This window comes from Xyrauchen texanus, chromosome 30 (genome assembly GCF_025860055.1).
Source record: "Xyrauchen texanus isolate HMW12.3.18 chromosome 30, RBS_HiC_50CHRs, whole genome shotgun sequence".
Classification (NCBI taxonomy): domain Eukaryota; kingdom Metazoa; phylum Chordata; class Actinopteri; order Cypriniformes; family Catostomidae; genus Xyrauchen; species Xyrauchen texanus.
The window spans coordinates 41712869-41728105 of record NC_068305.1 but is presented as its reverse complement, the minus strand read 5'-3'; the positions used below and the strand labels follow the sequence as shown (position 1 = coordinate 41728105).

Here is a 15237-nt window from a genome sequence, read left to right as displayed (position 1 = left end):
ATGGCGCCATTGACCAATCAGAATCCAGTGTTCCAGAGAGCCGTGCAATGCTTGTTTTTGCTTGTAAGGAGACATACGTTCCATTCCTGAAGAGGTGCATGTCAGGATACGGTGTAGGTTCGATGCAGAAGTATAAATCGACCTTTACTGCAAACTCAGTAACTGAAAACATGATTCAAGTCATTGTTTTGTGTGGAATCCATTTGTAATAACATTGACACGCATCTGAAACCCTTGATTCTATAGTAAGTGATTTCTTGATTTCATGCTAATTTGTTTCAGGATGATCCAAACTCGCCGTCAGCCGTGTCCCGTGGGCAGAATGCGTCGGGTACAGTATCATCAAAAACACACGTCACATATGTGCAGTTTTAGTCAGAATCTTTGTGTGTTTAACTTGAACCAGAAGGTTAAATCTCTAGTGTAAAGTCCATATGTTTCCATGTAGATGTCCCTAATGCACAGTGTTGTAGTTCAGACGAGTGTTCAGTGTTGATGGGGCAGTACGATTTGTCCTGCAGATGGTGTGAAGAAGCCGTGGGATCGAGCGAACTCTGCAGAGAGATCAGGACTCGTGTCCAGGTGAGACGTCACAACAGACATGAGGACTAATGACAGCACTAATATGTAAAGAGGCTTTTTGACATGTCTAATGATTCTAGACTGATCAAAGTGTTTACTTATAAATTATTGGACAAGGACATACCTTTATTTTTGTTCGAAGAGACGCCCTAAAAAGCATCTCAGTAGGTCCTCGTGGTGGCGCGGTTACTCACCTCAATCCAGGTGGTGAAGGACAAGTGTCAGTCGCCTCCGTTTCTGAGACCATCAATCCGCACATCTTATCACGTGACTCGTTGTGCATGACACCGCGGAGACTCACAGCATGTGGAGACTCATGCTACTCTCCACGATCCACACACAACTCACCACACACCCCATTGAGAGAACCACTAATCACCACCACGAGGAGGTTACCCCATGTGACTCTCCCCTCCCTAGCAACCGGCCCAATTTGGTTACCCCATGTGACTCTACCCTCCCTAGCAACCAGGCCAATTTGATTACCCCATATGACTCTACCCTCCCTAGCAACTGGCCCAATTTGTTTACCCTCCCTAGCAACCAGGCCAATTTGGTTACCCCATGTGACTCTACCCTCCCTAGCAACCGGCCCATTTTGTTTTCCCTTCATAGCAACCAGGCCAATTTGATTACCCCATATGACTCTACCCTCCCTAGCAACTGGGCCAATTTGGTTACCCCACATGACTGTACCCTCCCTAGCAACCGGGCCAATTTGGTTACCCCATGTGACTGTACCCTCCCTAGCAACTGGGCCAATTTGGTTACCCCATGTGACTGTACCCTCCCTAGCAACCGGGCCAATTTGGATACCCCAAGTGACTCTAACCTCCCTAGCAACCGGGCCAATTTGGTTACTCCATGTGACTCTACCCTCCCTAGCAACCGTCCAATTTGGTTACCCCATGTGACTCTACCCTCCCTAGCAACCGTCCAATTTGGTTAACCCATGTGACTCTACCCTCCCTAGCAACCGGGCCAATTTGGTTACCCCATGTGACTCTACCCTCCCTAGCAACCGGGCCAATTTGTTTGCTAAGGAGACCTGACTGGAGTCACTCAGGACGCCCTGGATTCAAACTCACGACTCCAGGTGTGATAGTCATTATCAATACTCGCTGAGATACCCAGACCCCCTGAGAGATGCAAATTTGTGAATTGAACTCTTTCTTGACAAAGCATTTTAAAAACCCATCACTTAATCTGAGAAACGCTGAAAAGAGAGCAAGACGCAATGGCATAAGACCTCCACCTCAGGGCTGTTCACACCGAATACTTTTGCAACCATCCAGTTTATAATTTGTTTTGGTATGTAAACATGCGCTAGACAAGGCGAGCTTATATATAAAGAATATTTCATACACAATAGTACTAATTCACTAATTCCAGCTGTGGGTGGCATAAAAGCTGAACACTGTCTCACCATGTGTTGAGTGAACCCTCTGTATGTCTGACTTGATCCTAATGATCTGAGAGGTCTGTTAGGGATGTATTTAGGTCCAAGGCTCTTGCGCTAGTTATTAACGAGTAATAGTACTTTAAAATCAACTCTAAATGTGACTGAAAGACGATGTAAAGACCTGAGGACTGGAGTTACTCTGATCCTGGCAGCGGCATTCGGAATGATCTGCAGGTGTCTAAAGGACTTTTTGGGAATGCCGGACAGTTCACCCAAAAATGAAAATTCTCTCATCATTTATTCACCCATTCATGCCATCCTGGATGTGTGTGACTTACATTTATATTTACATGTATGCATTTGGCGGATGCACAGTGCACTTATTACAGGGACAATCCCCCCGGAGCAACCTGGAGTTAAGTGTCTTACTCAAGGACACAATGGTGGTGACTGTGGGGATCAAACCAGCAACCTTCTGAGTACCAATGTATTATACAGAGCACTTATTACAGGGACAATCCCCCCGGAGCAACCTGGAGTTAAGTGTCTTACTCAAGGACACAATGGTGGTGGCTGTGGTGATCAAACCAGCAACCTTCTGATTACCAATGTATTATACAGAGCACTTATTACAGAGACAATCCCCCCGGAGCAACCTGGAGTTAAGTGTCTTACTCAAGGACACAATGGTGGTGGCTGTGGTGATCAAACCAGCAACCTTCTGAGTACCAATGTATTATACAGAGCACTTATTACAGGGACAATCCCCCCGGAGCAACCTGGAGTTAAGTGTCTTACTCAAGGACACAATGGTGGTGACTGTGGGGATCAAACCAGCAACCTTCTGATTACCAGTTATGTGCTTTAGCCCACTACACCACCACCACATGCAAGTGAATGGTGACCAGAACTTTGAAGCTCCAAAAAGCACATAAAGGCAGCATACAAGCACTCCACACGACTCCAGTGGTTTAATCCAAGACTTCAGAAGTGATCCAGTTGGTTTTTGTTGAAGACAGACCAAAATGTAACTCCTTTTTTACTGTAAATGTTGACATCAGAAGTCGTCATTTGCGATCATGATTGCAAGCTTGATTACACTTCCTAGCATCATTTTGCGCTCTACGCATCCGTCAAGCTCTAGGAAGTGTAATCGAGCTTGAAATCATGATCGTGCCTAGAGACTTCAAAGCCAGTAAAAAAGGAGTTATATTTCGGTCTGTTCCCACCCAAAACCAACTGGATCACTTCTGAAGACATGGATGAAACCACTGGAGTCATATTGATTACTTTTATGCTGCCTTTATGTGCTTTTTGGAGCTTCACAGCTCTGGTCACCATTCACTTGCATTGTGTGGACTGACAGAGCTGAAATATTCTTCTAAAAATCTTCATTTGTGTTCTGCAGAAGAAAGAAAGTCACACATCTGGGATGACATGAATAGGTGAATAAATGAGGAGAGCGTTTGGGTGCACTGTCCCTTTAAGAGTGATTAAAAGGGATGAATGTGGTCCAGCTAATTTTCATTCCCTCATTAGGGTTCGACCGGTGGGAAGCCTCAGTGACTCAGACGCCTTCGACTTTGACCGAATGAAACAGGTGAAGAACAACCTTCAATTCACTCATTCATCAGCAGATTGTGACGCTTTCATTCATATAAACGGATGTTTCCACAGGACATTTTGGAAGAAGTTGTTCGGGAATTACACAAAATGAAAGACGAGATCATTGATGGTATGTTTTTGACATGACTGAAGTATGTAAATAAAAAATACCCAATCTGGAACGCCCAATTCCCAATGTGCTCTGAGTCCTTGTGGTGTCAATCCGGGTGGTGGAAGACAAATCTCAGTTGCCTCCATATCTTATCACGTGACTTGTTGAGTGTGTTACCGTGGAGACGTGGCGCGTGTGGAGGCTTCACGCTATTCTCCGCGGCATCCACACACAACTCACCACACGCCCCACCGAGAGCGAGAACCACATTATAGTGACCACGAGGAGGTTACCCCATGTGACTATACCCTCCCTAGCAACCAGCCAATTTGGTTACCCCATGTGACTCTACCCTCCCTAGCAACCGGCCAATTTGGTTACCCCATGTGACTCTACCCTCCCTAGCAACCGGGCCAATTTGGTTATCCCATGTGACTCTACACTCCCTAGCAACCGGGCCAATTTGGTTATCCCATGTGACTCTACCTTCCCTAGCAACCGGGCCAATTTGGTTACCCCATGTGACTCTACCCTCCCTAGCAACCGGGCCAATTTGGTTACCCCATGTGACTCTACCCTCCCTAGCAACCGGGCCAATTTGGTTATCCCATGTGACTCTACCCTCCCTAGCAACCGGGCCAATTTGGTTACCCCATGAGACTCTACCCTCCCTAGCAACCGGGCCAATTTGGTTATCCCATGTGACTCTACCCTCCCTAGCAACCGGGCCAATTTGGTTACCCCATGTGACTCTACCCTCCCTAGCAACCGGGCCAATTTGGTTACCCCATGTGACTCTACCCTCCCTAGCAACCGGGCCAATTTGGTTATCCCATGTGACTCTACCCTCCCTAGCAACCGGGCCAATTTGGTTACCCCATGTGACTCTACCCTCCCTAGCAACCGGGCCAATTTGATTATCCTATGTGGCTCTACCCTCCCTAGCAACCGGGCCAATTTGGTTACCCCATGTGACTCTACCCTCCCTAGCAACCAGCCAATTTGGTTATCCCATGTGACTACCCTCCCTAGCAACCGGGCCAATTTGGTTACCCCATGTGACTCTACCCTCCCTAGCAACCGGGCCAATTTGGTTATCCCATGTGACTCTACCCTCCCTAGCAACCAGCCAATTTGGTTATCCCATGTGACTCTACCCTCCCTAGCAACCAGCCAATTTGGTTATCCCATGTGACTCTACCCTCCCTAGCAACCGTCCCAATTTGGTTACCCCATGTGACTCATTGATGGTATGTTGATGATTGAAGTATGTAAATAAGTATCCTAAAAACTTTACAGTGAATGTCTGAGAGGGACGACAAGCAGCGCACCTCTCACAATCACCCGTGACCATTACTAATCAATGTTGTGTTGTTTTACAGCCATTAGACATGAACTCAGTAGAATCAGCACAACATAATGTTCATCCCGTACTGAGACCCAAACGACCTGCAGAACCTGCTGTAGCTCGCAGAGAACACGACGACCTGATGACGTCATCGACGTTACTGCCATATTAAAGCTGTCGGACGGCTCTAACATGACAGGAACGTTGAGATGTGATGGTGAAGGACACTTGCACTGATTTACTGGATTTCATTTGAGTTTTCTTTTCATTTTTGTTCAGTATTATTATTATTATTATTATTATTATTATTATAGTAGTGTTTTCATGTAGGTAGTTTTAGACGTTTTGGACAATAATAATAATAATAATAATAATAATAATAATAATAATAATGATGTCATTGCACATCAGAGTTATCCTTTATATTGGTGTTATTCTGGATTGTTCTTTGCTTGTGTTAAACGGTTCATTATAAGCACATCTTCAGTTTATTTCTCATCACCTCTCGGTAAATCGTTTTTTTAAAGAGTTTTTTTTTTTGCCGTACAATAATATGTATTTAATGACTTATATATATTTTTCTCAGTTTTAAACGGAAAAAGCGTCATAAGAATTCCCACTGTTATTACAATGTAATAAACAACACCAAAACATCAGTGCACCAGAGTATTTGTGATCATGTTGTTAATAAAATGTTTAATGCCTGCACAGACACGGTGAAGTGTTGTTTTGTTTTATGATTTCTCTGTTTTGATCAAGTGCTTCCTGGTTTGGAAATAAAAATTTAAATAAAATAAAATAAATAAAAGTGTGAAGGATGTCTTGGATAAATGAGCGTTCTTTTGATTACATGTGATTACATTATTTATCTGTGTTTGTGTACATGTTTAACATCTTAGTACAGTAAAACAAAACATTATTCAATTTATAATACGTATTATAATATATAAAGAAGTGACTTGCATAAGAAAATTCCACAAACTATAATTACAAACATAATGACAACAAAAATACCCAATTTATAACGCCCAATTCCCAATGTGCTCTGAGTCCTCATGGTGTCAATCCGGGTGGTGGAGGACAAATCTCAGTTGCCTCCACATCTTATCACGTGACTTGTTGAGCGTGTTACCGTGGAGACGTAGCGTGTGTGGAGGCTTCACGCTATTCTCCGCGGCATCCACGCACAACTCACCACACGCACCACCGAGAGCGAGAACCACATTATAGTGACCACGAGGAGGTTACCCCATGTGACTATACCCTCCCTAGCAACCAGGCCAATTTGGTTACCTCATGTGACTCTAACCTCCCTAGCAACTGGGACAATTTGGTTACCCCATGTGACTCTACCCTCCCTAGCAACCAGGCCAATTTGGTTACCTCATGTGACTCTAACCTCCCTAGCAACTGGGACAATTTGGTTACCTCATGTGACTCTAACCTCCCTAGCAACTGGGACAATTTGGTTACCCCATGTGACTCTACCCTCCCTAGCAACCAGGCCAATTTGGTTACCTCATGTGACTCTAACCTCCCTAGCAACTGGGACAATTTGGTTACCCCATGTGACTCTACCCTCCCTAGCAACCGGGTGAATTTGGTTACCCCATGTGACTCTACCCTCCCTAGCAACCGGGTGAATTTGGTTACCCCATGTGACTCTACCCTCCCTAGCAACCGGGCCAATTTGGTTACCCCATGTGACTCTACCCTCCCTAGCAACCGGGCCAATTTGGTTACCCCATGTGACTCTACCCTCCCTAGCAACCGGGCCAATTTGGTTGCCCCATGTGACTCTACCCTCCCTAGCAACCGGGCCAATTTGGTCACCCCATGTGACTCTACCCTCCCTAGCAACCGGCCAATTTGGTCACCCCATGTGACTCTACCCTCCCTAGCAACCGGCCAGTGTGGTTGCTTGGACAGACGACTTCTCGTGGCAGTTTTAATTTGGTTCTGGAGGATGAATCGCCTCCACATGACAAGCGTTGCAGAAAGTGTCACAGAGGGGCGATTTTACGAGTCAGGAGGTGTTCACAATAAACACTGAAAACATGTATTTGATAATTGTCTGCGGCACAGCTGTTGGGAAACACTGGAGTAAGAGACCTGACTGGAGTCACTCAGAACACTAAAACTAATTAATAACATGTTATTTATAATTATTCACATTTAAAGATCTGACATTACATTTGAAACATTAATCTACAGTACCAACGGTTTGAACACAGACATGTTATTATAGATATGTTCCATGTTTTATTTACTATGAAAACACAATTGAAAATATGGGAATTATATCGGGACCTTTTATTTGAGGTTGTTTGAGTCGTGTTCCTTCACTGTCCGCTCCGACTCGTCCATCTTAATTAATACACCAGAAATCGTTATTGAAAGCACCAACTTTAAAATATGAAGTGCATTTATATTTGTATTTGGTTTTTAAGATGATGAGAAACATGAATTCAGTCCGTATAATATTAACAATACACATAAAGATATAAACAACAGTGACATTTTTATGAGAAGCCAAGCTGTAAATAAAAAGTACTTTAATAAATAACCATAACCGGGTCAGAAATTAACAAGGGGCTTGGGGCAAAAATGCCCTCAAATAATGAGATCTGTGTTTTATTTGTAACATATGATATTCTCTGTATTCTTCTTGGCACAGGTACAAACAGAAGTTATAATTATTCCGAATTTAAAGTCATGTTAAATTTTTTACAATAATTATGTTAATACATTTATTACATTTAACATAATTTTTATGATTTAAAAAATCAAATCCAGTTGCAAATATTGAAAATATTTTAAAACTTTAAGAATTAACATTAAACGTCTATCCCTTTGTTGCGCGTGCCCGCTGCGCGCGTCCCACCTCCATCGCTCTCGCGAGATGTGAGTTGAGTGTAGCGGGACGTGACTTCATGTCAGAAGTGGAGAGTACTGAGCGCGTGCGTGTGTATGTTTTAACGCATAAAGAACGCAAAGCTGGCGGACTTCGACATGGCATCGGGCGAAACGCTCTACATCGAGACGGACGGCACGGAGATGCCCGCGGAGATCGTGGAGCTACACGAGATCGAGGTGGAAACGATCGAGACGACGGTGGTCGGCGGAGATGAAGACGACGACGACGACGATGACGAGCAGCAGCCTATGATCGCGCTGCAGCCGCTGGTCACCGACGACCCGTCGCAGGTCCACCACCAGGAGGTGATTCTGGTCCAGACCCGCGAGGAGGTGGTCGGCGGGGACGATTCGGATCTGCGGGCGGACGATGACTTCGAGGACCAGATCCTCATCCCGGTGCCCGCGCCCGGCGCCGAGGAGGAATACATCGGGCAGACTCTGGTGACAGTCGCGGGGAAGAGCTCCATGGGGCGGATGGGGAGGAAATCGGGCGCGGGCGGCAAGAAGTCAGGCAAGAAGAGCTACCTGAGAGCGGCGGAGTCCACCGGGAGGAAATGGGAGCAGAAGCAGGTGCAGATCAAGACGCTGGAGGGGGAGTTCTCCGTGACGATGTGGGCATCGGGTGAGTCGCAAGCGGGTTTGTGTTCGTTATGAGTCCCGGGCCTTCAGCGGGGCGTTGTCCGTCCCGTTCGCACGTCCAGTTCCCGTAGATTCCTCTCACGATCGGTTCGGGCTGCTCGTGCGTGCGGGAATGCCAGCGGTTCGCTCCGGGTGTGTTTGTGTTTGTCAGTGTGGATGGGCGCCGCCATGTTCTCCGGGTGCAGTGTGACGCGAGCGCGCTGCTGCTGCTGCATGTGGAGGCCGCGAGAGCTGCAGGCGACCGATAAACATTCCGCTTGATTTTAATTTTTAGGTATTTTGGATTTGAATTGTGACGTTTATATGGGGAAATATTTAATCTGTGAATCTGTGGCTGATTGTATTTAACAGGCTCCAATCGCTTCGTTTTCCTTGGGACTAAATTGGTTTGTAAAATGTTGTTTCATTGTAGAGTTTGTTGTAGAAATTAAATAACGTGATTATTAACTGCTTCAACGGGTCCATCCAATTACAGTGTATTTGCGTTTAGTGTAATTAACATATTTGATGTATTAAACATGAGTTTGGGTTTATGTTTGTGTGAAGGACCCGGATGTACATCTGAATTCATGAACAAATCATATTTTTTGTTATTAAAATAATGTGCACAGAAATATATTTCTCAGCATGTTGTTTGTCAAAAGTACAACAGAAAATGTGATTTCCAGAAATGTTTAAGTGAGGTTTCGCTTTTCAAGTCATGATTGCTGTAATATATTTCTTAAAGGAATATTCCGGATTTAATCTCAATCAGCAGCATTTGTGTCATAATATTGATCAGCACAAAAATTCATTTCGACTCGTCACTCGTTTACTTTAAATGTGTTCCAGTGACACACTTATAATGGAAGTCAATGGGGCAATTTTTGGAGGTTTAAAGTCAGAAATGTGAAGTTTATAATTTTATAAAAGCTCTTACATTAATTCTTCTGTTAAAACTAGTGGATTATTTGAGCTGTAAAGTTGTTTAAAGGTTCACAGCGTTACGTTATCATGTCAACAAATCTGTAAAATTGGCTCTAATTTTATAGGTAGACCGATGTATCGGTTTTATTGATTTATCGGTCCTGATTGTTGCTTTTTGGAACTCGGTTATGGTAAAAATGCCGAAACGTTACATTATTGCGTCATTTAAAAATAAGTGTGTTTCAGACTTGTTTATACTTAAAAGTCCCACATTACGCACTAAATCTTCGGGTTATTATTAGGATTTTGGTTGAACAATAAACTGCATCTGGGATTTTATTCATTTTGGACTCTTTGTCTTTGTCTGCTATAGTAAAGAAAGTATAAGACTTTTTTTGATATTCTATAAATCATTTTTAAAAACTAACGGCCGATTAATTGGTTGTCGGACTTTCCCACCACTATAGTTATCGGCATAGTCCACTATCGGTCGCCCTCTGATATCTTCACACAGATGTGGTTAATAAGTGATTTAATGACAGTAAAATCATGTTAACACACATATTGTTTATGTCTTGTGTCTATACTTTTAAAACAGTATTTTAATGTTTACAGATTAAACCCCATTGACTTGCATTGGAAGTGTCTCACTGGAACACACATTTAAAGATTTTCTCCCAATTTTGGAATGCCCAAGTACTCAGCAGGTCCTCATGGTGGCGCGGTTACTCGCCTCAATCCAGGTGGCGGAGGACGAGTCTCAGTTGCCTCCACGTCTGAGACCGTCAATCCACGCATCTTATCATGTGACTCATTGTGCATGACACCGCGGAGACTCACAGCATGTGGAGGCTCATGCTACTCTCCACGATCCACACACAACTCACCACATGCCCCATTGAGAGAACCACTAATCACCACCACGAGGAGGTTACCCCATGTGACTCTACCTTCCCTAGCAACAGGCCCAATTTGGTTACCCCATGTGACTCTACCCTCCCTAGCATCTGGGACAATTTGGTTACCCTGTGTGACTACCCTCCCTAGCAACCGGCCCAATTTGGTCACCCCATGTGACTCTACCCTCCCTAGCAACTGGGACAATTTGGTTACCCCATGTCACTCTACCCTCCCTAGCAACCAGCCCAATTTGGTTACCCCATGTGCCCATGTGACTCTACCCTCCCTAGCAACCGGGACAATTTGGTTACCCCATGTGACTCTACCCTCCCTAGCAACCGGGACAATTTGGTTACCCCATGTGACTCTACCCTCCCTAGCAACCGGGACAATTTGGTTACCCCATGTGACTCTACCCTCCCTAGCAACCAGCCCAATTTGGTTACCCCATGTGACTCTACCCTCCCTAGCAACCAGCCCAATTTGGTTACCCCATGTGCCCATGTGACTCTACCCTCCCTAGCAACCGGGACAATTTGGTTACCCCATGTGACTCTACCCTCCCTAGCAACCGGGACAATTTGGTTACCCCATGTGACTCTACCCTCCCTAGCAACTGGCCCAATTTGGTTACCCCATGTGACTCTACCCTCCCTAGCAACCGGGACAATTTGGTTGCTAAGGAGACCTGGCTGGAGTCACTCAATACGCCCTGAATTCAAACTTGTGACTCCAGGTGTGATAGTCAGCGTCAGTACTCGCTGAGATACCCAGACCCCCCCGACATGTTTGTGGTATCAATATTATGACACAAATGCTGTCCATTGACCTTCACTTGTATTGAACCCGGAATATTCTTTTACGGCTAAAAGATGCTGTTTGTGAGAATAATTAATATAAAACTGTTTTGAAAAGTCTTTTACCAGATTGACTGGAGTTTTGAGTTGTACAGGTGATATTCAAGTTGCTTTTGATTGATTTCAGATGGCCAATAAAATGCTGATATCAACAGTACAACTTAAAGCGGACGTCTGAATATATTCTCTTATCACAGCTAAACATGCAGAGACAACTATAAGTAAGCCAGTCGTTCCTTAATTTAAAACAATGTGGCACTATGAAAATTCTTCGACCCATCCATCCTGACACAACATTGACTTACTCAACCAATGGGGTGAGTTGGGGGCGGGGCCATCTGTGTGATCAGCCAACAGGGGAGGAGGGAGGGGCTATTCAGAAAGCTGTTCCAACCGGTGGCACTGAAATAAAGCCTCAAGGGATATAAATCATCTTTATGGGTCTAAACGGCTGAAGAGAATAGTCCAGAATCTGTCAACAGATGTTTACTTTATAAGGCAGACGTTCGACTGTACGCAGACGCTAAAACCAAAGTGCACTTTGGGCATTATTTGACTCCAAATTCTCTGAAAGCGTTGAGCTGTATGATGTGTAAATAATGGGTCGCACTGTCATGCGTTTCATTGCCATTATTTACTATCTCAGTTGTTGTTTCAGATGACAAGAAGGACATTGATCATGAGACGGTGGTGGAAGAACAGGTCATCGATGATAACTCTCCTCCTGATTATTCGGAATACATGACGGGGAAGAAACTCCCTCCCGGAGGAATCCCAGGAATCGACCTGTCCGATCCCAAACAGCTGGCAGAGTTCGCCAGGTGAGGGCACGATACTGCCGTTCACTGAAGACTGACGTGATGAAGATTGTCATGTTTTATTCTGATGACGTTAATGTACACGTGTGTGTATGTTGAGTACTTGTGATTTTCCGCACTCTTTGAGGATATTAAAGATTAACGATACTAGTGATATAAAACAACAATTCTGGGAAAGTTGTAACTGTGTGAAAAATGCTAATCAAAACAAAAAAAAATTAATTTTATTTTTTACCTATTTTTTTTTTTGTGTATAATTGTATTAATATTATACTTTTTCATGAATTTAATGAATCTGAATTGAAAAACTACAAACCAATAAAATAAATCACACTTTTATTGAAAGTAACACCAAAATTGGACAAAAAATATATTAAAACTATATTAAATATTATTCTTCATTCAGTTCTGTAAAAATCTAATTTTACAGATTTTATTAACAATTATCCAAATAATGTTAAGTTTTAGAAAACTATTATATGAAAAACAACAGTCAAGTAATGAACTTAGCTAACATCTTTCAAAAAGTTGAAATATGCAAGTCTTAATTAAAACAGCAGTAATTGAACTAAACGACAGATGTATCCTCAAGAACGAGTGGAATGTGATCGCTATACACATCATATTGGACGCTTTCTATTGAAGTACAAGTGAATACCTGTGTGCAATCCGCGCAAGCAAAGGACAGCCGTCTTTGTTTATGCGACCGTAGTCAAGGGGATTGTTGCTTCTGGCAACGGGTAGTTCCGCTAGATACGCTTCAGGTTGTGGTGTAGCTGCGCTAGTTGTGGCACTGCTGTGGATCGGGGCGCTTTCCTGTAGAATCTCTTGCTGTACTCTGTGTGTTTTTGGATGTCGTGTTTTTAGGTGGCGTATTAAACCTGTCGTGGAGAAGTTCTTCGTCACCGTACCCCCTCTGCTGAACAAACACTGCAGATCGCTAATTTGATGTCCTTATCAGAAACTTTGAAGAATGTCCACACCGCTGACATTTACGTTTATGCATTTGGCAGACGCTTTTATTCAAAGTGACTTACAGTGCACTTATTACAGGGACAATCCCCCCGGAGCAACCTGGAGTTAAGTGTCTTACTCAAGGACACAATGGTGGTTACTGTGGGGATCAAACCAGCAACCTTCTGAGTACCAATGTATTATACAGAGCACTTATTACAGGGACAATCCCCCCCGGAGCAACCTGGAGTTAAGTGTCTTACTCAAGGACACAATGGTGGTGAATGTGGGGATCAAACCAGCAACCTTCTGAGTACCAATGTATTATACAGAGCACTTATTACAGGGACAATCCCCCCGGAGCAACCTGGAGTTAAGTGTCTTACTCAAGGACACAATGGTGGTGACTGTGGGGATCAAACCAGCAACCTTATGAGTACCAATGTATTATACAGAGCACTTATTACAGGGACAATCCCCCCGGAGCAACCTGGAGTTAAGTGTCTTACTCAAGGACACAATGGTGGTTACTGTGGGGATCAAACCAGCAACCTTCTGAGTACCAATGTATTATACAGAGCACTTATTACAGGGACAATCCCCCCGGAGCAACCTGGAGTTAAGAGTCTTACTCAAGGACACAATGGTGGTGACTGTGGGGATCGAACCAGCAACCTTCTGATTACTGGTTATGTGCTTTAACCACTACACCACCACCATCACTCCTAGACATGATCGGCCTTTGTTGGGTAGCGCTGTGATGAGGGCTAGATCGATCCAGAGTGAAATCTGAGCACATATTTTCGGCCTTTTTTTTCTCTTTTGGGCAAAAACTGAAAGTGCCATTTTCGGCCGAAAAGTTTCACCGTCCGAAATTTCGGTGCATCCCGAATTATTATCGATGAACACGCTCCGGTGAAGTTGGGACAGTCGTGTGTTTACGACTGTGAAACACTAACACTTATTAAGCGTTTGGACACTGAAGACGCGCGTTTAAGTTAATTTGTCCGTTATAAACAGGATGTAAAAAAACTAAAAAATGTAATAAAATTGGCAGCGATCATTAAAATATTGCGTTATTCACAGAGAAGGCTTGACTGGCCCTGGTGTCACCACTGGTGTCAAGTTATTCATTTCAAATTATTTGAAAGTATTTTTTGTTTTTCCAGGTTTATTGAATCAAGGCCGTTTTTTGCTTTTCAAATGATTTCTCAAAAGTCCTTGCGGGGGTTATACGTTCCCCACCCATAGCAAAGGGTGATTATAATTTACTAATCACTCATGTTTGTTTTGATCAGCATTTTCCACACAGTTCAACTTGTGCAGAATTGTGTATGTATAAGTATATATTTATATTTAGTTTAGTTTTGACAACAGCTCAAATGGGACATTTACAGGGTTCCCACAGTCATGGAAATATCAGGGAATTTTCAAATGATGATTTCCAGGCCTGGAAAAGTCATTCATATTTGGTTTATTACGCTAATCGGGTGTTCTGTTGTGGTGAAGAGTTGAAAATAAAATGTATCATTTCGTTTAGAACTCCTGACCAATTACAGACAAGGGTGTGCCGCTAAACCCCGCCCATTTTAGAACCCATTCTGTATCTATGATGATTACTCCTCAAACAATAGTGTAGTTTTACCAATTTGTGATTATGATTTTGGTGCCACTTTCAGGAGGAAAGACTAAATGTTTGAGCGTGGAAATGAGCTTTCAAGTCATTGGTTGAAAAAAGAGGGAACCCTGTCATACACCGTCATTAGTGGTGCTTACCAAACGTGCTAGCATCATGCTAACACATGCTAGCATCACCTAGCAAAGTGTTAAAACATGCTAAAAACGTGCTAGCATCATGCTAACACATGTTAGCATCAACTAGTGAAGTGCTAAAACATGCTAAATATGTGCTAGCATCATGATAACACATGCTAGCATCGCCTAGCGAAGTGTTAAAACATGACAACTTGTTAGCATCATGCTAACACATGTTAGCATTGCATAGTTACAATAAACCTAAATAAATAACACCTACATGCTACCATCATGAAAAACACATGCTAGCAACATTCTAGGACCATAATTTTAGTTCTTAGCAACAAGCTATAACATGCTATTTGACGAGTTTTGCCATGGCAAGCACCACTCACATTTTCTTCAGGAAATGTACCTATCTAGTTTTCTTTGTGATTCTG

General features: G+C 43.4%; 2 protein-coding genes and 1 long non-coding RNA gene across 5 annotated transcripts in view; 2 read left to right on the top strand and 1 right to left on the bottom strand.

Annotated features, from left to right (window-relative positions):
* Positions 1 to 5861, top strand: LOC127623984 (ena/VASP-like protein). Its single transcript, XM_052098549.1, has 6 exons — positions 1 to 63; positions 283 to 331; positions 522 to 582; positions 3524 to 3584; positions 3662 to 3719; positions 5084 to 5861. Exons 1-6 carry the CDS (start codon positions 1 to 3, stop codon positions 5119 to 5121), a joined length of 330 nt encoding a protein of 109 aa, XP_051954509.1. The 3' UTR covers positions 5122 to 5861.
* Positions 5862 to 7973: 2112 nt separating this feature from the next.
* Positions 7974 to 15237, top strand: part of LOC127623617 (transcriptional repressor protein YY1-like) — an 11510-nt gene continuing 4246 nt past the window's right edge. For all 3 annotated transcript variants that reach the window (XM_052098028.1, XM_052098027.1, XM_052098029.1), the window contains exons 1-2: positions 7974 to 8590; positions 11929 to 12091. In XM_052098028.1, the coding sequence (XP_051953988.1) occupies positions 8062 to 8590; positions 11929 to 12091 (692 nt within the window). In that variant the 5' untranslated portion in view covers positions 7974 to 8061. The remainder of the gene's footprint in view (positions 8591 to 11928; positions 12092 to 15237) is intronic.
* LOC127623649 (uncharacterized) overlaps positions 13122 to 15237 on the bottom strand; it is a 2358-nt gene continuing 242 nt past the window's right edge. The window contains exons 1-2 of the long non-coding RNA XR_007968080.1: positions 13472 to 15237; positions 13122 to 13348 (exon numbers count right to left, since the gene is read on the bottom strand). The exon at positions 13472 to 15237 is cut by the window's right edge and continues 242 nt beyond it. This is a non-coding gene — a long non-coding RNA (uncharacterized LOC127623649). The remainder of the gene's footprint in view (positions 13349 to 13471) is intronic.

Bases quoted from the DNA above. Each gene is read 5' to 3' on its own strand.
- LOC127623984 (XM_052098549.1), top strand. From the start codon at position 1: ATGGCGCCATTGACCAATCAGAATCCAGTGTTCCAGAGAGCCGTGCAA. The intron at 64-282 runs GTAAGGAGACAT...AATTTGTTTCAG, and splicing joins TGCAATGCTTGTTTTTGCTT to GATGATCCAAACTCGCCGTC. The intron at 583-3,523 runs GTGAGACGTCAC...TTCCCTCATTAG, and splicing joins AGATCAGGACTCGTGTCCAG to GGTTCGACCGGTGGGAAGCC.